General features: G+C 41.9%; 1 protein-coding gene across 1 annotated transcript; it reads right to left on the minus strand.

The window, feature by feature from the left end:
- Positions 1 to 3,208: 3,208 nt before the first annotated feature.
- On the minus strand, positions 3,209 to 21,694 carry kiaa0930. The gene is made up of 10 exons (XM_085376021.1): positions 21,339 to 21,694; positions 10,046 to 10,194; positions 8,496 to 8,600; positions 8,333 to 8,410; positions 8,134 to 8,235; positions 7,645 to 7,785; positions 7,232 to 7,420; positions 5,015 to 5,174; positions 4,188 to 4,343; positions 3,209 to 3,881 (listed from the first exon to the last, which is right to left on the minus strand). The coding sequence occupies exons 1-10, from the start codon at positions 21,481 to 21,483 to the stop codon at positions 3,841 to 3,843; spliced, it is 1,266 nt and encodes a 421-aa protein (XP_085232147.1). The 5' UTR covers positions 21,484 to 21,694; the 3' UTR covers positions 3,209 to 3,840.
- Positions 21,695 to 26,249: the final 4,555 nt, after the last annotated feature.

Raw genomic sequence — 26,249 nt, forward strand, 5'->3', positions numbered from 1 at the left:
CAGGAAGTTATACTGCCCTCTAGTGGAAGAGAATGTAGTTGTTCTGCCCATTACACCGGTCACTTAAGAATCAGGTGGAACCAGATAATCTTCCACTGCATTTCATTTGGCAAACAGTGATCTAAACAAATGAGTCGTCTATTTCGTGTAGACACGTGAGTGAAAGGTCAGCGTTGTGTTTTAACACAAACACACTCCTGTGAACACTGTCGAGTATAAGACCTGGAAAAGCCGCCAGTGTCCAAAGAACTTTGAAAGACCTTCAGGAAGAAAAATGTAAAGAAACAGGCAGTGGTTCAAGACTTCTGCACACTACAGTTCCAGTGGTGGATGTTAACATGGCCAGTTGAGGTTGGCGTGTGTACAGTAATCCCTGTGATCCAAGGCTTCTAAGACTAGTTTTTTTTCTACTTTTGGAAGGAAAGTGTTTTTTTGTTATTTATTTTGGTGCCCTCATTACTACAGCCACACCTGGTCCTCGGCAGGCTTCCAAAAGCTGGTCAACCAGAAAAAACAGCTTTTGCAGAGGGTGTATTTAAAGGGGGAGGACCTAACACAGCATGTTTACACTGAAGGGCTTCACCACAGCTCAGTGTAACTGTAGTAAGTCCACCTTAATGACCTGTGACTGTGGGGCTGAATTCAGACGACTTGACATTGAGGTGTTTTTCTGCTAATGTGTATTTCAGTAAATAAATGCAGGAGAATGTACAGAGAGTCTGGAAACAAAGGAAGAGACAGAAACATGCACATTAAGTGTGTCTGTGTACAAAAGCTGTGATGGAAGCATGAACACGTCAACAGAAAGTTTAACAAACTGCTTCCAAAAAGGCTGTAAAAGCGTTTTACAGTGCAAACCGTCACAGTCCGTCAAACGTCTCTCACTTAAAGCGCTTGTTAATCAGCGTGGATACATTCAGCTGGAGATCTATAAACTACATCAAAAACACTGACACAAAGAAAAAGGTGCAATACGACACGGAGGAAAACACTCTGAGCGACGATGGCTTCATCTGAGAGCAAACCAATACTGATGACATCTGATCAATAACACCAACAGCTGATCTGACTCCACCCTCAAACCTGAAAACACCAGGTGTTTGTAGTACAGCGTACATGCAAATCATTAAAACCTCAAAGTGTATTCTTGAAAATTTTTTTTCCAATATCTAAAACTAATTTTAATAATGTAAGATGATAACATTACATCATTTTATCACAAACTTTGGATCAGAGTTGGAGTTTTTTCTCAAGGTACGACTTACTTTAAAAACAGATTCATTTTTCTTTGAAATTTTAGAGTAAAATTGATTTCACTTTTAGGTTACTGAGATTTTCTCCATTCAGGAGGTAAAAGCAGTTTTCTTTAATAAATGCCCTTAAAACTAAAATTTTTACTTACCTAGACTCAGTTCAATTTTAGCCCCCCTCCCCTCCTTACAGTGTTGAATTTGTTCCAGTTTTCTTAAAACATTTCTCAGCTGTAACTTTTTCCAACATCCAAAAAGATTAAGTTTTCACAGGAAACATAGAAAAAGGAGTCGCTGTGAGTCACACAGAGTGATTCTGATTCTGGTGTTCTGATGATGCAGGTGAGGAGCAGGTGACGCTTCGAAGCCTGGGCTGGTTGGTGTGTCTAAAACGTCTCACAGGTGAGTTTAAAGAAACAGGAAGTGAAAAGAGGAGATGTTACACAGTCAGTGTGTTTAAGGCTTCGGGAGCTCAGAGGGACAAAAACCGGGAGTCACTTTAACATCAACAGCCGGCTGCTTCAGTTTCTTTTGTTCCCTTAAAGTTTCGTCTGGAACTTCAGCAGTTTTTCAAGTCTCGTCCAGTTTCAGCCGCAGGTTTGAAAATAAATCTGTAAAAAGTAAAAGCTGGTTTTTATAAGCTGCTTTTTTTCTTTTACCTTTTTTCGCTTTAGTGAGTCGACGTGAAAAGTCGAAAAAGTGATTTCGTATAAAGACGAGGACACGAGGACGGGGTCAAATACTGAATCATGGTTCAACAAGTCCTACTGAAATGATCCCAAACTGAACATGTCATCAGAATTAAAGCTGTATCTGTATTCAAACTCGTTTTAATTTGAACTTTAAAGTAGACTCAAAGATTTTGGACTTAAAATTTTAATTTTAGTCAAGTATTTAAATACTGAAATAATTTTGTGTAACAATTCATGAACTGCAATTTTACAATAAGTTTTATTTTTTTAAACTGAATATTTTTAATGAGCTTAATGAGATAATGCAACAGAAAGAAAACTCATGGCACAAACTTGTGAAAAATCTTAAGTTCTAAAGTTCTTTTTAAAAAATTTCCTTCAGCGCTGACGATAAATGCTAGTATTAAAAACACTTGTCATAAAGTTACCATTAAAATGTTATAGACGGGTTGCTTTCAATCATACGTACATACAGATAAAAGTTAAAACTATTTAGTGAATACTCTGGAGTGTTGGAATAAAATATGAGAATTTCTTCATCAGGATTACTCAACGTTAGCCTTTATGATGTTGCACCAGTTAAAATAATTCAAGATTTCTCTCAAAATGACTTTAATAGATTCTCGTTTTGTTAGTTGGAAATTTTCTGTAAATTCAGTTTTATTCATATAATCACAACAAAAGTCGCCTCCAAGTGTTTCACACTGGAAGGTAAGACAGAAGTACAAATTTGTGAAAAACGCAGATATAATAACTTACATTTATAGTTTCACATCTTAAACTTATAAAATTCATTATATACAAAGAAATTAAGAACGCACAAGATGAAGTTGGGTCTTCAGCATCAGAACTGTATTTATTTTCTGTATTTTTGGTTCATTAGAACACATTTACTCAGAAAATCCAACATGAAGCGAGTAGTGTTTAAATAAAGAGTTTTAGGTTTTAGTGTCTGAAGGACTCGTTTTACTGTTTGCTGATCTTAGTGAATGACTGAGGTCTGAGTCATTCTGAGAGAAATCTTAAGCTGAAAATGTAACTATTCTTTAGATGCATTTTCTTTCAGAAGGGAAAACTTTCAACATAATGAACAAAAATGATTTTTATAATACCTTTTCCTGTAAAATCTTTGATGTCTGATAATAAAATTCAACAACAAATATAAATAAATATGAAATATTTCATGTTTTCTCTACAAAAACAGGGGAAAAACTTGAATAAGTGTTGTGAAAATGTGGGTCATGTCTTAGTTGAAAAAATTATCATTCTTAGAATTATTTTTAAAATTTTTGTCTTTAGTTATAATCCTGTAAAATGATTATGACAGAATCCTTAACTGACTGTGTCATGTGACACTTATCACATGTCGTTTGGTTTAAACTGTGAACTCAGTTGTACAGGTTGGTGTTTTATTCTGAAGTGAAGCGACCACTTCCTGTATAAGTCAGGTGGATTTGACCCCGCCGTTTCCTCTCACACAATCACTGTGACCCAGAATTTCACCCGTGGTGGAGTTTAAACAAGAAGTCCACAGCGAGCCGAACAGGAAGTAGGAGGCGGTCTCTAAAAGCTCGACCTTTAGTCAAGGCGTCTGTGAGAAAAGCAGCAGGTATTTACAGACAAAAACATTCTTCGCTCTCATTTCCGGTCAGTTCACGCAGAGGTCATGTGATCCTGACTCCGGGCCCATTTCCGTGGAGATGGCCGCAGGAACCGAAAGAGTCGGAGGCACTTCTCGGATGGCTGGTTTGTTCGTCGTCCCTCTGACGCCGTTTCTGCGTCTCCGGTTGAAGCGGCTGTTTGGTTGCGGGTCTCGGTCAGAACACCGGGGGCGCTGCTGTTGTCTCGGTGGCCTGATGCAGGAGGCACTTCGTAGTGATGCTTTGAGTCCAGCTATGCTATGTCATCAGGATCGGCTTCTGCCTCACCTCCAGGATGTCTGAAACACACAGACACAATAAATAACAGAGCGCGCACAATCCATCAGTGATCATCAGCACACATCTGCTGTCACTGACAACACAAAACAATGTTAATGATCTCCTGCTGGGCAATGAAAGACAAACATGATCCTGCAGATTATCCAAAGGCAGGTTTTATCCTTTATGTAACCCTCAATAGAATCAATATTATGAATTAATGAGACCTAAAATAAATTTAAAATGTCATTCTTTACTTCCTGCAGTTCCCGCAGTGTCCCTGCAGAGGGTAGTAGGGCACTGTGGTGCTGTGTGAGACCTCTGACCTGTGGTGATGCGGTGCAGTGGCAGGGTGACGTAGGTCAGGTGTGAGTACAGCAGGAAATAATCCTCTGCCCGGTTCAGTTTGAGCCACGAGCCGACCAATGAGCGCCCGGTGCCCGACAGCGAGCGCGAGCGGAGGTTTGTGGTGGTGTGAAGATCTGAACACAAAAAAAAAAAAAAAAGAAAGAAATTGAAAAAAATGTTATTAATAAACCATTTTTGGTAATGCTCTTAAATGTTTTACAGAGTAAATTAAAGATTTTTGCCCACTGAGGGTTAAAATTCAGCTTTAAGTAAAACCAGAACATGTCATGGCGCCATTTTACACTTACTGTCATTAAATTCTCCAGCTGGGTTTCTTACAGAGGAGCAGGAAGTTTGCTTACTGGAGGTTCAAAGATGATCAGATATCATAGTGGCTCTGACCATAAACCATGCCAACATTTGATCGGGTAGCGTTTTTTTCCCCATAACCGACCAAGCAACATCCAGGAACCCAAAGTCTGAATTCCAGGACGAGTTTAGTTTACTGAGCCACAACCGCACAGGTTACATTTAATTAACTTTACTGATCTGTTTTGAGAACTCTGTTTTGTGACACATTCATGTTTCTGGATCTTTGATTACTTCAGGGGGAAAAGGAGATTTTGAACCTGCTGCTGAGAACTGCTGTATATTAGAAACGACTGTTTAATGATCTTTTATTAATGTTGTGTTATCACAAAGAGACTCACAGCTAACCTGATTGATAAACTGAATTAATTCAGGAAAACTTTACCCACACTTGTGGTGAGCGTCTCAGGAATGAGGCAGAAGTGCCAGTCTTTACCTTCATCTTCCTCCTCCCTGAAGAACTCCTCGCTGTCGTTGGCAGAGTGAGACTTCTTCATCTCAGCGATCCGGTTTCGAGGCATCTTGCGCCTCAGAGACGGCGAGAAGAAGGAGGGGCGGTTCTTCTCCGGGGTCGGAGGCGTGCTGAACGATGTCACCTGAGGAAGGACAGCAGGTTAGAGTCCACACAGGAAGTAAGATTTAGTCACATGTCACCGAGACCTCGTTATACAGAAGTGAGACGGGGAGGCAGAAGAGATGTTTCACTGGCCGAAATCCTCAGTTGCATTTTATTCGTTTGCAATCCAACCTTAAATTCCCGATGTACTGTAAGTGTACGGCTGGTGACCAGAGCAGGGACACGAAATTCTCTAAAACCCAAACTGTTTGTCTTGTTGGGAAGTTTCACATTAATAAAGTGAGTCACATACAGAGATCGGAACCATCGATCGAAACATTTAAAAGCCCCAAAGGAGCAAATGTTTGGTTTTTTGTTTGTTTTTAAAAACAGGGGCACAAATAAACCCAAGAGGAGGGGCTCAAAGAAGGTTTCATAAAGGATGGCATCATCAGCAAAAAAGTATACTTTGTGTTCAGCTGTAAAGTCTTATTCAAGTAAAAAAATATATATATCAGAAGGCCTAATGTCGAACCCTGAGGGACATCTTACTCTGGAACAGCAGAGAAATTTGGCCTTTTCAGGAACAACATTGTGGATTATATATTTAATAAAACATCACAGGAGTCTAGGCTTTTCTGTCTGTGGTCCACAGGTGATCAGTGGTTTAATCTGCTGATTGTGCATCATTGTCCTGCTGGTGATGGTGGGATGATATGCAGCTTGTATTACAGAGACACAAGCCAACCTGAGCTAAAATTAATTAGCAATTAACTGTGTAAATATCCTAAAATTCACACCTGACCAGCACCAGATTCTTTGGTAATGAGGAGAAAGTTTAGCTGGAAATCAGCTGAAACGTTTTCTTCTACATCTCTGTGTGATGTCCTGATGTTCAGAGAGCTTCCTGTTGGAACGTCGGGCAGTTTGAAGTTTATTTGTGGGGAAGAGCTGCTCCAATTAAGCAGAGTAAATTTATTCCTTCAGCTCTCCCATCGCTCCTGTCCTTGTTTCAGTAAACACCGTCACATCCTTTGGTTTTTTGGTTCATGTGAATTTTTTTTTTTTTTTTAATTATTGTTCAGATCAATAATCAAAGAGTGGATTCATGCTGAGCTCTCCTTCCAGCAGACGTCTCTGTGAGAGACACATCCGGCTGTTAAATGATGCACAGTCAGTCCAGCTGCATGTATTATTGATCTCGACCTGATTTCGTCTGAGCGGAGCTTCGTGCCGTTCGCTCGACTCACTTCCTGAGTTTTGGGGTTTTCTGTTCTACTTCTCAAAGATCTCGGACACAGAAGTGAAACCACACCAGTGGTTGCCCGAGCCGAGCAGGTTTTCATCACAGCTCTGTGATGGAGATGAGCTTCAGGTGAAGACCTTCAGATTTCATTTAAGAGGTTAAACTGAAACATTCAATTAGCTGCTGAGGGATTACAGTCCTCTGTTGTAACTGGACAATTCAATCAAAACCCTTTTAATGCACAGATGTGGAGATATGTGGGCTGTTCATTCACTTTTCTTTTTAATGTAAGCAGGAACAAAGGCCTGGACATGATTACAAAAGTGTCCAAGGAACTCTGATAGCAGTAAAACAGACTGTTATAAAAGAGGATGGATTGATTTTATGCAGAATGATCCTTTTATCACAACATAAAGCTAAGCGTACCATATCCAGCTCTACTGTAAAGAGGTTTTATAGAGCAAGCACAGGCTTCAGTACAAGGTTCAAACTGTTTATCGGCCTCGGGAATGAAAGTGAGATCAGACTTCAGCAGCTCAAAAAGCAATTTAACTGTAACTCCACCTGCAGTGTTGTTCTGTGGTGGATGGTCACACGAGCCTCTCTGTGGTAACTCAGATTTCAACCTAATCACAACTGGTCTCATCCTCTGAAGAAAAACTTGGTTTGAGACATAAAGCAGTCCCCGTCCTCTCCACAGAGTATTACAGTAAAGTGCTTACGTTCAATCACATTTGAGGTCATGAACACAGCTGTTCAAAAACAAAACCTTCAAATCTGTTGTGGAGACATTCAGAGGAAAAAATGAAAAATCTCAAGACCGAATATTTAAACTGCATCTTCTCCCTCACCCTCTCGTGCATGGGTGACACCTGGTCCTCCTCGGTGCCGCAGGGGGAGGTGTTGCCAGTCGGCACCCTGCTGACGGCCATCTCGGCGTGACCTTTGCCCTGCGGCCCCTTCATCCTCACAAACTCCATGTTGTTGTACTTGTAGAAGCCGAAAGACATCCGCTGGGCCATCTTAGCAGCAACGCTCACCTGAAACACGACACGGACGTCAAACTGCTGACAGTTGATTGACCCATCACACCTGAGAGCTTCAGAGTCTGCAGGTGTTCTTAGCCCAAGTGTCAAGACTTCATAAATGTGAGCATGCTAAATGAGAACACATTCACACTCCTGTAGCATGTTTCTGCTAGTGTAGTGCAGGTGTTCATGTGTGCAGGTGTTCATGTGTGCAGGTGTACGCTCTGGTCTCTAACCCGGTTGTCGTAGACCTTCTTGAGCGCCTCGTAGCGGATCGAGCCCTGGAAGATGACGCCCTGGAAGGTGTTGCTCTTGTCGCTCGCCACCAGCTCCACGCACACCATCTCGCCCTCACCCACCGTCATGTCACTGAACACCTGCACAAACAGAAGGTCACATGACTTCACCTGCAAATGTCCCGTGTCTTTCTGTGCGGCAGCAGAAACATCGACTCGTGACTGTGGTCAGCAGCGTTTCCCTTGCCTTGGAGGATCATCGGTTTCTGTCCCAGCACGAACTCTGCTGCTTGTGGCGGTAAAAACGCTGCGCTTGTGCACAAGCTCGTTTTTAAAATGGGCCGAGAGCTTTTAGTCACGCTTCATCAACTAATCTGCGCAGTCACCGCCCTCACTCCTCCCCCACCTCCCCTCCTCAGTGTGATAGCACTGTGAGCTCAGAGACGTTTCACCACAGAAGCTCTGCACGAGCTGAAAACATCCTTTTACCTCCTCAAAGTTGTCGATCATGAAGAAGATGTTGGGGTAGCTCATCTTGGACTCCTCCCCTTTGCTGTCCATGGCATGTTTACTCGGAGATGCGAACACTTCCTGTGAGCACAGGAGGGGAAATAAAATGAGACAAATCACGGGTGGGATGAGAGAAGGTTGGTGGCTTCATCAGCTCGAGCTGCTGCAGAGCGCCTACCTGACATTTCTTCTTGTGGATGTGGATATCTCCTGCGTCTGAGCGCGTGCAGACGGCGCACGTCACCACATAGTCCAGCTGGAAGAGGGTGCAGGAGTCAGGTTAGTGAGGACAACAAAAAACAGTTTAAAAGATTCTTTTTTTAAACTTTACTGCTCTGCACCTTCTGAAGGATGAGGTTCAGGTAGACGCTCTCCTCCCAGTCGATGTCGGGGTCACCAAGACCCGGAAGCTTCTTGGAGTCCCTCCTGTAGACCTCCACCTCCACCTGAAACACAGCACAAAGCCTCCATCAGCACCACGTCTGAACACACTTACCATCAGACTCAGCTCCTTCAACCTTACTTCCTCCCAGATTCCCTCTCCTACTTCCTCTTTTTCCCCATCCATCCCGCCTATACACATACTTCCTTCCTTCCTCCACCGTTTCCTTGCCCACTTGGTGAATTTCTCTGGTCTTGAGGGAAATACAAGTTTTCCACAAGCCAGCCTTCATATCACTCAGAAACCATTTAGAGCGTAGGAGCGGTCGTCATGGTTTCCCTGTGAAGCGCTTGTGTGTGTGTGTGTGTGTGGTTTTTATGTGGCCTCAGATCCTCCTGCTTTGACGAACTGAAACTGAAAAAGTGACGCTGATTCAGCAAAAACACAAAGCTCATTTCAGGTCAAATGACTCTAGTTTTCCATTGTGTGTGTGTGTGTGTGTGTGTGTGTGTGTTGCAGGAGATTATGATCCTGATTTCACAGCAATGCAAACTTCATGAACATTTTCTGACCTGAACGATGAAGCAAACACGTCACAGCAGCGTGACCCGTTTTTCTGATCTGCTCTGTTTCAGGTTCTGTTCCTGTGACTGAAGCTGCATTCTTCAGAGGACAGAGTGATGGGAAGCTGATGGCTGCTGTCGCTGCCGATCATCTCGCCGGCTGTTATGGCTGTCTGTATCGTCTGATCTGCTGTTAGTCTGACTGACAGCCACGGACGCTGCAGTAAAAATGAACCACACTGTCCACCTGCGGGCGAAGCCGCTCTGCTGCAGACTCAGATAAATCTAATCATCAGATCTGTCAAAGGCCAGAGCCACGGAGGAAAGTGTGAGCACCTCAGAGAGCAGGAAGTCCTCTAGGGTCTTTTCAGGGTTGATTGTGGGAAAGATGTAACCACTCTGGGTCGGTGCTTTGGATAACCGAGCCAACGTCTCAGTGGTTAAAGTTTAGTTCTCTGATTTTCCTTTTTTCTGTCACATATTCTGCTCCTGTGGTGGACAAACTATCATAACCACATCCAAAATTTGCAATATGTCATTTAATGGGCCAAAAACTCACAGGTCAGGTCAGATGCCGGAAAGGGTCTGAAAAACTCTGCATTTTCACAATAAAAGTAGTAGGAAAGCTCAGGGCAAGGGAGCGATGGTGGGTCAAAGTCCCCCTCTGAATGATCCTCACATGAACACCAACGTTACACAACCACTGCAGCTCACAGGGAGCCTGAACATGGTTTATTTTAATGCTGCTCCACATCCAGACCAGCAAGCCATCTATTATTCACCAACAGAGACACAAATGCAGCCTCACATCCATCATGTCTCACCGCCTCATTCACGTTTCTCTGAAACCTTTTATTTTGGAATCCTGGCCCTCAGGCTCTGCTGGTGCTCTGCAAATGTCTGAAACGTGAGCGATGATGACTCTTTACATCAAGTGTCATGTCACCTTCTTGCCCTCGCTGTTGTCGGCGCTGACGTAGGAGAGCTTCCGGCGGACGTAGAACAGCATGTCGTCCTGTCGCGGCGCCCACTTCTCCATAAAGTACGTGGAAAACATCCAGGTCCAGAAAACGATGCGGTCATCTTTAAAACAGCCTGCAGAGACAAGAAACACAAGGTCAAAACAACAAGTCAGCACGAGAATTCAGTTTAAAGCAGCTTCATGCAGATTTTTAAACAGTCTGTGGAACGATTTCTGAGTAAATGACTGGGATGGATTAGACATGACTGTCTGAGCATGCTCGCTGGCGCACACCACATAATCGTCCCGACGTCATTAATGACCAAATTTTACTCAATTAACTCCATGTTTTATTCAATGTTACTGAAACTATCGCGACTCATGAGGAGGGTGTTTACGTGTTTTCCCATCAACGTTTATGGGACCAGAAGCCTTTAGGCAATCGTTGCCCCTGGTGCAGAATGCAGATTTAAGACCTAGAAGCTACGTCTATCCTTTACTTTTCTTGTTGCTTTGTTGTACACATGTATGGAATGGGCATCTTCCTGTTCTTTCCTTTCACAGTAAAAGTACTTGACATATGTGTGACTGCCCAACAAAAACCACTTTGACAGGATTCACGTTCCTTACTGTTGTGGGTGTTCCTGACTGTTAAGAGCTGCAGTGTGTAGTCAAGTACTGTACATACACCATTTTTCTCCACTTACGGTCCGAGTCTGGCAGTTAGAAAAAAGCCGACAGTTTATTTCATGCACATATTGCTCTCTCATGATATTTGCATAGCATTATCTAATTGGCTAACAGCTGTCACCAACTGTGACATGACAGATGTTTCAAACGTTGAATAACTAAATAAATGAATACATTTTGGTGCTGTGTGACATCACAGCGTTTAAAACGAAGGAAAGGCGAGACTAGAGAAGCCTGAAACACGTCCAGTGATTCCTACCTTACACTTACAGAGTGATCGGCTGCTCGAGGAAAAAATATTTGTTCTTCAACTGCTAACGAAATCTGGCCTCAGTTCAAGCTTCTTTATAAATTTTGGCCTTTCAGAGGAACAAAAACAGAAAAAGGGAAGAAACTATTCAGCAACAAGAGTTCCTTCAGCAAAAATACATGCATGAGCATTTATTTACTCATATCGAGGAACATAACAGACAGCCGTGACAGTTCAGTCATTTTTAATCCAACATCAGCACCGATCTTACTGATCTATGGACAGAATCCAGCAGCTGCTGATGTCAAGCAGCACACAAGTGGTATTTAGGACAGCAGTGCTCCTCAGAGGTTTAAACCAACCTGCAGCCACGGGAAACAATCAGATGATTAATTAACCAAACATCCAGGTTCAAGGTCTGCACTTCAATAAAAGCTTTAACTACAACTGTGACATCACGAAATCTGAAACTGTTCCACAAAAATTAAATATTAAAATAACCTTTTTCATTCAGACGGGCTTCAAAAACCCGAGCACTGACACTAAACCTGGACTTAAACGTTTCAAAGGCCTTTCCCTGTGAATATGGTGTCAGTGAGTGTTTAATGTCTGAAAGCAGCTCAGAGGAAGTGTGCTTTGTTCACACTCTGTCTCTAAAATCTATTATTCCATTATTCAGCTCCAGCTTTTGTTCAGATCCACAGTTATTTCTTCCTTATGACCAATAAAATCAGCTCATGCATTATTCACAGGCTGCTGGATTACTAGACACGCTTTTATTTTGAAGGATCAAACAGGGCCGAGTGTGAGAGGATACAGACACCAATCGATTTCATACTGACGCTCTGTGTTTCACTCGGTATCGACCCCCTGTCCTCCGTCACCCCGGGTTCTTTGCTACCTTTTTACAGGCCGGAGGCACCTGCCTTGTTGCTTAGCAACAGTTGTCAGGCAGTTGCCAGAGAATGACTCTGCATTGAATTAAACTTCCTGCGAGAGCTTCTCTTGCAGATAAACCTGGAGAGCAGCAGGAGAAGGTCAGCGGGTCAGACGGCTGAACCGGAGCCAATTAAGATTCACGCTCATTAGAGTTTTTGCTAATTTTGATTTAATTAAAGAAAACTGGTGAACTTTGATTCCTCACACAGTTTAACATATTTTAAATTAAACACATCGATGCTGAGCTGTGTGTGTGTGTGTGTGTGTGTGTGTTCCTGTCTGTGATTGGCTCTTGTTGAGTTGGACTCTTTGTGGACCACAAAGCCACTGTGACACCACGCCACATTTAGAAGCCTCGGCGTTTGTATTTTAGCTGCTAACGTTTTGTGTTTTGGTGTCAGAAGTTATTTCTGACACCAGAAGCGCAGAAAAGAAGATGAGACGCCATCTAGGGAGGATCAGAAAGACAAACTCAACAACATTGTTATCCCCTATGTTGCCGGTTTATCAGAAAAACTCAAGAGTCTTCTTCAAGCATCACATCCCAGTGTACTTCAGACCCAGCTACACACTCAGACAAAAACTGACTCATCCCAAAGACAAAACTCCTAAACACAAACTTAGCAACGTAGAGCATGCTGTACAGTGTAGCAAGGAACGCCCAGACCTCTACATTGGAGAGACCAAACAGCCACTTCACAAATACATGACACAACATAGAAGAGCCAACTCGACGAGACAAGGCACGGCTGTCCATCTGCATCTAAAGGACAAAGGTCACTCTTTCGAGGATGCCAATGTTCACATCTTGGACAGAGTACAGATAGTTTGAAAGATGAGTGAAAGAAGCCATCTATGTACATTGTGAACGACAATCTTTGAACAGAGGCGGTGGCTTACGACACCAACTGTCTGCCATCTATAATCCAGTTTTGAGATCCTTGAGGCTCCAACAGCACAAACATGATCCAGAGGGCCAGTTCAGTGATTCCAATTAGCTGAGGTGGAGCCTAGCAGACAGCTAGCAGCTCCAGCCATCTGTGTCACCATCCACCCAGTCAGTTAAAGAGGCCACGCCCCTAATCATGCAAACTTTAAGCCCTAATACAAGTTATATTTGTTTCTGACTCCTGATATTACAGTCTCAGATAAACAATTACAATCTTCCTCTTTTCTAATAAATAACACTGTCATCTGCAAATAGTGACAGTTTTCTTACTATTCCTCTCTTTTACTTCCTCTTTATTCCTTGGCAAAAGTTGTTGTGAAGCTGGAACTTCTCTCTAGAAACCAAAACAGTTTGTGCATCAGGGTGTAAACATCTTTATTTCTGCTGTAAAAGTTTTAACACGGCTGTCCGCAGTTATTTTTTAGCCTGTTTAATGTTTAATTACCTTCTGCTATAAATATATCTATATTGTCTATTTTACCTCCCATCTGTTTAAAAAGTCCCCCTCTCTAAAGATCAGATCAGACTTTAAGATTTTATTCTGTTTCTAGATTTTATAAGTAGCCTTTTATTTTCTTTTGCTGTATATCCAATTAAAATTAAAATCAAATTCTAAATATTCTAAGATCAGTACAAAGTTAAAGGAGACACAGCATGACGAGGAGTAACCAACCCACATGATGTGGGTATAAAGCCCTTCCATGATGGTGTATTGGCATTTCATTAAATTTCACAGATATTAAATGAATTAGTTTAACTCTATGTCGGTCCAGGAGGATAAACTTCGTTTGCTTCGATTTGTTCAGGCTTTAATTTAATTTGAGATGAAGATGAAACCAGAGTAATTGTACAAACACTTCTTATGGGTTTAATTTAGAGTGACTGAGAGGACGAGTCTGAATAAACCTGCAAATAATGGAAATAAATGAATACTTATCACTGGTTCTGGTAGGTAAATACAATTTTTTCTTTTTTTTTTTTCTTTTAAATGGTACTTCTCATAAATAAACATCTCATAAAGAACTGACATGGCGATCGTGGCTCAAGAGTTGGGAGTTCGCCTTGTTATCGGAAGGTTGCCAGTTCGAGCCCCGGCTTGGACAGTCTCGGTCGTTGTGTCCTTGGGCAAGACACTTCACCCGTTGCCTACTGGTGGTAGTCAGAGGGCCCGGTGGCGCCAGTGTCCGGCAGCCTCGCCTCTGTCAGTGCGCCCCAGGGTGGCTGTGGCTACAATGTAGCTTACCATCACCAGTGTGTGAATGGGTGGATGACTGGATATGTAAAGCGCTTTGGGGTGCTTAGGGACTAGTAAAGCGCTATATAAATACAGGCCATTACTGCAGAAGTAATTAAGCTTCTCTGATGACAAGCACCCCAAGATGGGTGTTTGTGGTCTTGTTGTCTAGCCTCTCCGAATTACTCATGTTTAACTCTGCGCTCCTATAAAAGGACTAAGACTTCCTCTGTGGTGTTAGTACCCGATGTCAGCAGTCATTATTCAGAGTTTACAGCTGAAACTCAAGTGTGTGAATTAATGTTTAGGCTGCTGCTTAAAGCTGTTCACATCTCACACAAGTCAACACCTCCAAGCTAAGGCAGCAGCCAAGCAGAGCCGCTGGCTGTAGAAAGGAAGTGACCTCTGGCCTTCATCCAGTCACGCTTGGCATGAGGGATGTTTTCCCCAGACGGGGGGTGAGTCAGTGAACACGACCTGCTGGCAACCCAAGCAGAAGAAGCTCCAAAGAGCAACAGGAAGCACTGAACCAGCCAAAAGAAATCCTTAACTCAGGCTCCAATATCAGGTAACTACAGTCAGAGTAATGACTCAGTAACTTTAAACCACGCCTCACAGCCAGCATAGTTTATTAAACCTCAGCATCTCATACTTGACCATCAGTCCTTTAATTTCTGGTACTTTAAAACGGCAGCTCTGCAGGAAGGACAAACCACATTCTTCCAGGGTTTTGATGACGGTGCAGCGTCAACTGTTGCCACACCTTGTGTTGTTGGCTGTTGTTTTAATCACATGTGAACACCAAACAGCCCAGATTTTGCATTTAAGATCCACCTATCATGCCAGAGGTGTAGCTGTTTACCAATATCCTTAAATATCCTCGGAGTATTTGCTGTGAAACTCTGGAGCCCAGACGACTGTGTTTGGGATAACTCTAGAAATCCGAAAGGTTCCTAAAACAAAAAAAAAAAAAAAAAAAATCATCTGAGAGAGCAAACCCTGAACCACTGAAAACCTGAACAGAGACCAATAAAGGCTCCATACAACCTTGTAGTGACTCCAACAATACCTAAACCACAGGTGTCAAACTCCAGGCCTCGAGGGCCGGTGTCCTGCATGTTTTAGACGTGTCCTTGATCCAACACAGCTGATTTAAATGGCTAAATTATCACCTCAACATGTCTTGAAGTTCTCCAGAAGCCTGGTAATGAACTAATAATTTGATTCAGGTGTGTTGAAACGGGGCGATATCTAAAACCTGCGGGACACCAGCCCTCGAGGCCTGGAGTTCGACACCCCTGACCTAAACTATACCAAAGGCCTCCTACAAGAGAACTTGAACCACATATAGACCTAAAGGAAGCACCTACATTTTCTCTAGAACTCCTAAAACTACCTATTGAATCACATTTATAATTAGAGCCAAAGGATTCTTCAAACCTCCCTAATGGCAACTCAAACCTTCTTTCTTGCCGCTGGAACCAACAAAAGTTTGACTACAATTGTCTTGAAATCTTACTAAAACCTCCTAAAGGAACTAACCACGGCAGGTTCAGGATATACGAGATCAGCCTAGTTATGGTCAGATGCAGAAGACTGAACCAATGGTTCAGATCAGGAATGATAATGACCACTAAATGTTTTAGAAGACCAATGCTGCGACACCACATAACATGCCACTAAAAGACTAGCATGTTTCAGTTTCTCCTGATGACAACGTAAACCACCTAATGGATGTTAAGGACCTCTATTACCACTCCAACCACCCAAAGAATGGCCAAACTTACCCAGAGAGCCCCCAGCTCTCTTTAAATCCCACTAAAAAGTTGTTTTTTTCCTTTGGTGTGATAATTGTTTGTCCAAAAAAGGTTTCTCCTGTAAATGAGATATTGTGTCTCAATGGGAATACCTGTATAAATCAAGGTTAAATTAAAAAAATATATACACACACACACACACACACACACACACACACACACACACACACACACACACACACACACACACACACACACACACACACACACACACACGAATGAAAGAAAACCAGCGCTGCCTTACATCATCCTGACTGAAAACCAGCATGTTCAAACTTTTTGGGGTCTTCAACAACTTCTCATGACATATGTCGATGACCCTGCTGAGTCCCATATGAACCACTTCTGCTGACATGATCATGAAAATCACTAGCTACCACGCATGTCATACTAAGCAGTCCGCATAATCGATTAGATCAAGTCTTTCATGAAAAGATTTTATGACAGAAACTGTGACCATGTCTGAGTGTGACATAACCCCACTTGCAGATCCCTGAAATCACAGCTTCACACTGCAACGAAGGTGAAGATGATGACGTCATGAACCAGAGAACAGTAAAAAACAAAATCATCTCGTGAAGGCTCACTGTAATGTATGAATTACATTCAAGGAAATGTATTCTGATTTGAGTCGAGGATGAGTCAGCCTTGATGTGCTGAACAGTGTCATTTAGTTTAAACTCACCCAGGTATCTTGTTGTATCTTGTTATAATGTCACCTGGGCTTCAGAGTGTTGTTTAAAGGTGTTAAAGGCTCACAGCTGACTGAAGCAGAGTACAGTTCTGCAGGAGCCTCTGGGACGTTGATAAAAGTCCAGCTCTATTTATAGCTGCATATGCCATTTTAAAAATACATCAACTGTGTTATGAAGCCCGGCGCACTATCACTCATCATCTGAGGAAAGTGAGCTGAATCACCCCAAATCTCTCTGCAGCAGTGAGTAGAAATATCATGAGCCGTGGTAGGCCTGCTGCATTTTTCATGACAGTTATATAATCCTGTGTGATGTTCTTTCGAAGCTCCAGTGACCTGGATGAAAGGATGAACAAAGTGCACGCACCAGCGCCGAATGAACCAGCGAGACTCTCTGCAACGCCTGAGCCACTGAGGCCAAACGTCTGAAAGTGCTTCGTAATTAAGCTCCAATGTACTTAAAGAAAAATGCAAATACTCACACCTACAACCTTTGACTGGCCAGCGCTCATTCTGCTCTGATACAATCTGCATGTCACAGATGTTGTACGGCAGCTGAGAGAGCGTTGGCGTACCATCCAGCTGAGCATCAGTATGACGACCACAAAGCTGACTTTGACGTGATGAAGCCAACACAGCTAAGCTTAGCTTCCTCTCCAACATTGGAGGCAAACCCAAAGCTGGGTGGAAATATTTGGAATATTAAATTAAAAGGTTACACAGACTGTGCTTTAAATATAATCAACATGTTCTTTCTGAGCGCACTGAGGGTCACTAAAGTCACAGTGGTAAGGAACATTTCCAGTGTCACACTTGTGTTTGCAGACACACTGAGTGAAACTCTTTCACACCAGCTACACGAGACCGCAGCAATCTTCTACTGACCAAAGCAGCCACAGGGAGGTTTGTTTTGCTGTCACCCTCGCTGAAACCAGCCAGTGACCTCAAGCAACCACTCACCAACGATCTGGGAAATACAGTTTTAAAGCAAGGCTCGGGAATAAATACAGGATTATTTTAAACTGTGAATCATGCAAAGCTACTCTGAAAATGATCCAAACAGGTCTGATTTTACTTTTTGTTAAACAAATTACAAAAACCTTTGTCTAGAAGTTCAAATTTTACAGCCTTACATAAATTAAAGCTAAAAACCAATCGGCTAAATAAACGCAGCACTGAGATGTTTCCATTCGCTTATTAAAGGAAATCGACGGTAACAACTGGTCCTGTACATTAAACCTTTACAGTCTGGCTCCAACAGTCCACTCCACAGACAGACTGTACACAGCTTGGAGCTGCTGTGACGTCCTGCGGTCACACACATATGTGCACGTAGACACAAACTGGAGCACTTCAACCACCTCTGCACGGACTCGGACTGCGGCCTCATTAAATATTTAGCAGGATTTGTAATAATTTGTCAGCAGAGAGCGAGTCACGGTCAGATCGGCGGTAACTCTGCACCACAGTTCCTGAAGAGCAGATCTCAGACGATCGATGGACGCTCTCACCGTTAGCGTCAGCGTGAAAGCTGCGCTGATGTCAGAGTATTTACAGCAGGAGGTAATTAAAGCTAAATCATTCATGTTCATCTCTCTGCCTCGCCTGGCTGCCGCTTCACTGCCTCAGCGAGTATTTATAGTTCAGACCGTGAATTCTCAAATAAGAGCTCGTATTCAAATTATACGAGCCGCCACCAACCGATAAAAAGCACCGAGGCGGTCTAATCGCCCTCCATGTTTTTCTATTTTCTATCAAACTTTCAGCAGCTGTGTTTATTCAGGTGTGGCTGCAGAATAATAGTCACACCCAGAGTTCTGAGCTGCTCATTAACCCAGCAGAGGTGCTGCCGGAGCTGACATCATGCCACTTGTCACCACACACAGACCTCACCTGTGTGGACTGCCCAGGTGGAGCTTTGCCCCAAGAGCTACGCTAGCTGCAATGGATTTATGCTCTTATTTTGAAAGTTCAGCCGCTATACTCAGCTCGCCTTTCCCCTTCCTCTCCCGTGTTTTCATTCAGCTGACTCTCCAGAGAGCCTCTCCGCCCACGGTCTGATAGTGATGGCTCAGCGGCGAGCTGGAGGACGTTTTCCCAACATGGAGGAGGGAGGCAGCTGGTTATCATTTCCTGTGAAGAGCTTGGTAAGTGAAATATCTGAAGCATGTTCAGCTCATGGTTTATCATAAAAGCTAAAATAAAATAAATTCTTACTGTGTAAACGAGCAAAAACAGAACTGTAAGCACATCCCTTAGGCTTTTAATGTGAAAAACCTCAGTTTCCTTATTGAGTCAGCTGTCGTGATTGTCAGCTGTGTGTGAGCTTATATACTCACCATGCTTTTAGCGACATCACCATGTTTTTGCGTCTGAGAGACTGATCCGAGTTATTCTGTGATCAGAGCAAAGACCTGAGTCACTGTCGGATCAGACCTGAGTCACCACCAGCCGCCTGCAGAGGAGCATCCAAGGACACGACAGAGTCTGCATGAAGAAACAGGAGCACCTCCAGCCCCACTGTACAGTCTTTACCGTTAAATATTGCCCTGTGTGACACCACAGGGGTGCGTGTGTGTGATACCGCAGGTGTCACACACACGCTGTGACGTATCCACAGACTCCTCTTCTCTACGATATTTAAGTTATCGATCGATTAGTCTGGAAACCTGCTCTTATTCAGAAAAAATAGATCTGTGTCACTGTAAACTAATCCAGAGTCTATTAAAAATTAGCTCAGTTTAAATAATTGTGTTTGTGGCCTTAAATATAAAACTAACACAGACTGACTTTCTCTCCTTGAGTTCAGCTAATAAACGGTCCACTGTATTATAAAACCATGAATAATGAAGTTGAAGCCACAGCCTTGAGGAACACGTAGAGTCAAACTGCATCAACTGGTTTCATTATTATTTAAGTTGAGGATGTTTCATGTGATCAACGCTCGAAGACCCAATGTTTAGTTTGCGATACTGTGCAGAAGTCTTGAGCCAAAACTCATTATATTTTTCTTTTAAGGAGTCAAGAGTTTCTGTGAATTTTTAAAGTGCTCTTAAACAGCAGTACAAGTTCTTCTTTGGACACTGGCTGCTTTTTCACTTCTTTTCAGTCCAGTCCTCGTACCAGAGCATTTCCATAGGATCGTGTTTGTTAATCCTCTGAACTCTGACCTGTGAATCATTCAAACATGAAAAGGCTCCAAATTCAAGGATGAACCAGTGCTGCAACTGCACATGATGGCCACCTGAGCAACAAATCATTTAATCATGTCTTTTATTACCAGATGATCCCTGAAACACTTCATTTCTTTAGTTCTGTTAAAGAAATGAGAATGTGCCAAAGATAAAACAGGTTAACATCGATACGATTTTTGTACTAACAAGGTGATTTTCAAAGAGCTGAAGACCTAGATTATCTCAGCGTGGTGTGTCCTAAAAAAAAAAAAAAATAGAAAAATAATTTTATTTATTTATTTATTTTAAAAGAAGGAAAAGTGGACAAGTGAAGGACAAAAGAAGAAGAGTGAGGCCTAAAAACCATCTACAGCAGATGATCAGAATCTGAAAAGACCCAAGACCAGGCTCATCTCTGTAATGACAGGAGGAAGTAATGTGGTCAGACCACAGATCAGCTTTCAAGCTCATCAGATTTGTACAAACTCTGATTTCTATTTAGTTTAATACAGTGGAAAAGAAAGAAAGAAATGAGGCCTGGCTCGAGACTGTATGATGACACGAAGCAGAGGTAGCACTGCAGTGTCTAACATTTGCTCTGCTCCTGGTGATGACAGTGAAGTTGCTGTGATGAAGTCATGTGCTGTGAACAGAGCTTCATTGATTTATCCATCAGAACAAATGAGCAGCAGAAACAGGCGGAGCGGCGCTCCGACGATGTTGGCGGCAAACGCAGGCCGGAGCAAAGATCAACTTTCATTTTTATTTTCAACGAGGCTCGTGACGAGGACCGGGCGACAAGGCAGTCACGAGGACTCGACACAGTCCTTGCAAAAAAGAGATACATAGAGATGGAGGATCCACGGCAGCTGAGGTCATTACAGGAGACATTCAGGTCCTCCTCAGAAAACAGATTTCTGACCTTTGTGGAGCTCAGAGTTTAGAAAATTAACCATAAATGTCATTACATTAATTCAGTTATTATTTTTATTGATCAAAGCTGCCTTCAGATCATTATTTTATAATCACTCCAATATTTTGGGGCTTTTATTCTGCTGTAAAGTTGGACATTTGTTCACTGCTGGAGCCTCTGGTGGACACTAGAGGACCTGCAATTTCTTATTTAACATTGACAGTTATTTACTGTATTTTTAAAACTCCACTGTGCGCTGTGGCTCTAAGCCCGAACCCTGTTTGAACAGCATGTGCATTTTTAGACTTTTTTGGTTAACTAAAAAACCTTTTCACACCTGTCTTTAGTTTTTAGTTTAAAGAAATGTCCACCAATGCTTAAACATGGAAACATCTGCTGGGTTAGAAAGCGAGGAGAGCACTGTGTTTGGGTCTTCACGGGGTCCCAACACCAGAGTACAGCCCCGGGGGCCTTCAGCAGATAGATCCGGCCCTGCTCCAAAGTAAACCAGACCCATAGATAAATGAGAGCCAGCCTGAAACACGTCAGAGGGCTCATCCCTGCTCACGGGAGTTCAGGTGCTGCCTGTGTGGATACGAAGAAGCCCGCAGACACTCACCGATGCCGCTGATCTCCTGTCGGCTGTTCAGGCGGCTCCTCTCGTCCGCGATGGCCTTCAGCATCTGCTGCAGGGATCCGTCCAGCTCCCCGTTCTCCTCCTCCGCGGGCCCGACAGCCTTACACAAACCGGGGAAGGACGCCATCTCCGAGCTGGGATCATGACAGTCCGAGCTAACAGCTTCCGACGGCCCCGGCTCACGGCTATCGGACGAGAATAAGCCCCCGGCTCTCCTCCTGATTTACCCCGGAACGACTGTCTCTTCGCGGCGCAAAGGAGCCGCCGGAGGTCAGGACCGGCGAGCTTTGCTAAGGTGCCCGAAAAAAGCACAGACAGGTCGGACTGCTGAGGGAGACTCCGGTCCTCCTGTTGTTCAGATCAGCTGGAAACACCCCTCACACTTCCTGTAACAACACGAGGCTCTTAAAGGGACAGGGCACCGCGACGGCGGGCACGCGCAGGTCGAGCGTGAGAGCGCTGAGGTGTAACAGAAAAATACGTACCGAAGAATTCAGTGATCCTGCAGGACCTGTCCGCCTGAACAAAAATACCCAAACTTTGGACGAAATAAACAATAATAAAATAAAACAAACTGTTTAACAAAAGCTTAAATAAACAATAGAAAAAGTGGACAAATTTAAAACAAAACAAAATGTAAAACAAAAATAAACATGAATCAGAATCAGAGACTTTGTTAATCCGAGAGGGAAATTGAGCTGTCATAGCAGAAACTATACAACAAACATCAAGCACTTCAATAAAATTAGTGTAGAAAAATAGATATTGATGGATAAATATTAAGATAAATAGATAGATATAGAGGTATAAAGATAAAGATAAATATAGAAAATAAATGAATACAAAAGGATGTATTCATTCATATGTCGTGGTATACAAAAGTGACAGGGTGCATTGAGGTGTTATTAAATTTGTTCCAAATGACCGACAAATGTAAAAGAAAAAGTTAAAATATAAAACACAAGCTTTTAAAAATATTAAATCAGATTCAAGAAAAAAAAATTTCAATAAAGAAAACAAGAAATATTTAAGATACAAAGTTAAATTAAAATATATATTTTTGAAAAATTATAAAACGAAGTTTATAAAGTATAAATTTTGATAAGAACTAAAAACTATTAGATGAATTTTAAATTGCAACAGAAAATTCCAGTTATGACATTAAGGAAACGGTTCAAGATAATTTTCTTATTAAACTGGGAGCTGAAAATGAAATATATGAGAAATAAAATAATTAAATAAAGACTGCATTTTTTTCTTTTAATTTAAACATTTATATAAGTTTATTGAATCTAAACTTCAAAACTAAATTAAATGAGAAGGGGGAGCAATGTTTTTTCTCCCATTTCCACTCATTGTTTAGTCTGATGTGGCATGAAAGATCGTTTAAGTACTAATTATCTGGACATCGATAGTCTGCTTGGTTAAACTTCTATAACCTACTGAAAGTAATAAGCTATTGTAAATGAGTTGCTTTGCAGTAGTGACTGAGAAGGATGATGTATTTGAAGGTTCCTGCCCTGTTTGTTTAACAAAACAAAAAAACACAAAAAAAATCATCAGATTTTGATTTGATTTTCTTTTCCTTTTTTTTTTGTATTACAACTGAAGAAATATTGATGTATATGGAACTTAATAAAAAAAGGGAAACAATCCCTTTGGTCCTGCAGGATGTCGCTGGTCTACAATCCTCCGGGGCTCAGCAGTTAATAAATCAAACACACCCTTGTTACTGTTGTTTGTAATGCGAAGACAGTCCCCGCCCTGCTGGCCGGCAAAGAGAAAGGAGAGCAATTCGAGTGTAAAACACTGAAAATCTGCGTCTCTGTGAGTCGTCATAAATCATCTGGTCATATTTCAGCTTCAGTTCACTAACGGCTTCAAGCCTGAGAAATGAACCTTTGAATTTCACTGAAGGCGCGATCAGGTCCCAGTTTGTGACAGTCACGGAATTCTGCAAAACATCAGCGTCGTCCCGCAGCAAACCCCGCACACAGAAACCAGACCTCAGCGCCGGACAAAGCAGTGCATGTAAACAAATACACCCTTTGTTCAAGACAAAGGATTACGTCATTGTTTTACGAGATAAAGTCGCGGAACGTAAATAAATAATTGAATAAAATAAAATATATAACGAAAATAAATGACTTTTTTTCTTGTACTGTAGATAAATAATAAATACTTTTCAAAGGGATTTATTAAAACCCTCTATTGCATGACTATTTAATTTTGTGGGGGAAAAAAATATTTCACCGTATTTTGGGGGAGCTTTAGGGTCCCTAATAATATATCAATCATAAAGTTTGACCCCCCCCCCCCCCCCCCCACCCCCCACCCCAAACAGATATTGGTTTGTTGCTTCAAGGCAACATTGTGCGACAAGGGTAGTCAAAACGAAGTTATTCTATAATAAGTTTTATTAGTACAACAAGGATGAACCAATAATCAAACAACAAATAAACAATGTAAACATTTCACAGAACAATAAACCACCAAAATACATCCGACATTTGATCCTAACCCCATACACGCCTGCGCGCACACACATACACACACACACACACACATGTTGTGTTTCCATCACTTTCCATTAACTTCCATTCACTTCCTGGAGACTTATCCTGACCCATCACAACTACCTGCCTGAACCTAACCCTAACCTTACCCTAAACCTGACTCAAGCCTTCACCCTAAAATGTAATGATTTACCTTGCCATTTGTCCCCATAAAGTAGGCGAGACATCACAATGTGAGTGTGTAAACAGATTTGTGTCCCCACAACAATAAGTAATACACACACACACACACACACACACACACACACACACACACACACACACACACACACACACACACACACACACACACAATTACTTTACCAACTGACCCCTGAGCTCCTAAGTGTCCCTCAAACCTGATTCAGGGATCCACTCCTCCACTTCCCTGTCACTCCCTGAAAGCTCACTGTCCTCACTTTCTGAGGGAATGTCCCTAACTGCACATTCCCTTGGTTTCCTTGCATAAAAGGTTTTTACGTCCATGTCCTGTAATTATCAGTAGATTGTAAAGTAAAAAACAGTGACTATGATCCTATAAATTCACACAAACACATCTCTACACACATATGCATTATTTTGCCTGAAAAAAATTAGGCTAACTCCACAGTGTTGCCTTGAGGCAAAGAATGAAAATTAACAGTTTTACTGTATAAATAAATTTTAAAAAGTAGAACAAACAATCAAATATACTTCTTAACATATTCATGCACATACAAGTGTTTTTTATATACATTTATTTCACTAAAGCGCTATATAAATGCAAACCATTATTATTATTATTACTATTATTATTATTATTATTATTATTATTATTATTATTATTATTATTACTATAATGATGTAAAATAGTGATCTTTATCTTACCTTCTAATGGAGATGTCTCTCATGTAATGCAGCCCCCCCCCCAAAAAAATGAAAGTCACACCACCTTCAACTCATCCTTTTATTGGAAAGTTGTCGCATTATTTGACAAAAAAAAAAAAGTTTTTTTGAAGGCCCAGTGTGAGGCATGAAAATGTGGTTTGTTGCCTCAGGGCAACGCTATGCAGTAGAGGGATAAGCGTGTTAAAAATATTGGAAACTAATGAAATTAATATTTCATTTTTGTACTTACTCGTTTAATATCATTATATATTTTTGACATGAATCATTTAATTAATAATAAAGTTTATGAATAAACTTTTTAGACAAAAATAAAGATTTAAAGAACATTGTAAAGTAAAATCTCATGTTTTCTACTGATAATTTTGTGTTACAGATATGAAAACATTATTTAAATATAGGGATATAAAATAACTATAAGGATATAATAATACTACAACCTATAGCAATAATTTTACATACTACTATAAGAATATATGAGTTATTTCCAAGTTTCTCTTTGTTCACAGCCATTGACATGTCGAAGAGGTTAACACGTGAGGAGCGGATCGAAATTGTGTTGATATCTGGTGAACGCAGTAACCGGGTCATTGCAGCAGATTTCAATGCAAGACACCCTACGAGACCACCCATCGCCCATGCTACAGTTAGCAAACTGCTTGCTAAGTTTTGTGAAACTGGTTCAGTGTTGGATTTGCAAGAAAACTGTCACTAATGAAGAAACATCAGTGGCTGTTCTAGCTTCATTCAGCAAGAGCCCACAGCGTAGCACTCGCCGCATGTCACAGAGTGGCATTAGTCGAACATCCCTTCGGTGGATATTAGCTACTCACAAATGGCACCCTTACAAACTCCAGCTACTGCAGCATCTCAATGAGGATGACCCAGATCGGCGCACAGAATTTGCAGAATGGGCAAAACAAAAATTGGAACAGGACCCTCAGTTCACGCAGAAGATTTTGTTCAGTGATGAGGCAAACTTTTATGTGAATGGTGAAGTTAACAAACAAAACCACCGCTATTGGTCTGACACTAACCCACATTGGATGGATCCCTCCAAGACTGTTGGACCAACAAAAGTGATGGTTTGGTGTGGTATATGGGGTACAACGATAGTGGGTCCATTCTTCATCAATGGAAACCTCAAGGTCACTGGATATTTGAAATTGCTACATGATGATGTGTTTCCCTCTTTATGCACTGAAGCTGGCACGTTCCCTGAGTTTTTCCAGCAAGATGGTGCACCACCACATTCTGGGTGCCAGGTCCGAGCATTCCTAGATGAACAGTTTCCTGGAAAGTGGATTGGTCGTCGTGGGCCAGTTGAATGGCCCCCAAAGTCTCCCGATCTGACCCCCTTAGACTTTTATCTTTGGGGTCATCTGAAGGCAATTGTCTATGGTGTGAAGATACGAGATGTGCAGCACCTGAAACTACGGATACTGGATGCCTG

This window comes from Diplotaxodon limnothrissa, linkage group LG17 (genome assembly GCF_057381915.1).
Source record: "Diplotaxodon limnothrissa isolate DT_005_m linkage group LG17, D_limnothrissa_male_GT1.1, whole genome shotgun sequence".
NCBI classification, from domain to species: domain Eukaryota; kingdom Metazoa; phylum Chordata; class Actinopteri; order Cichliformes; family Cichlidae; genus Diplotaxodon; species Diplotaxodon limnothrissa.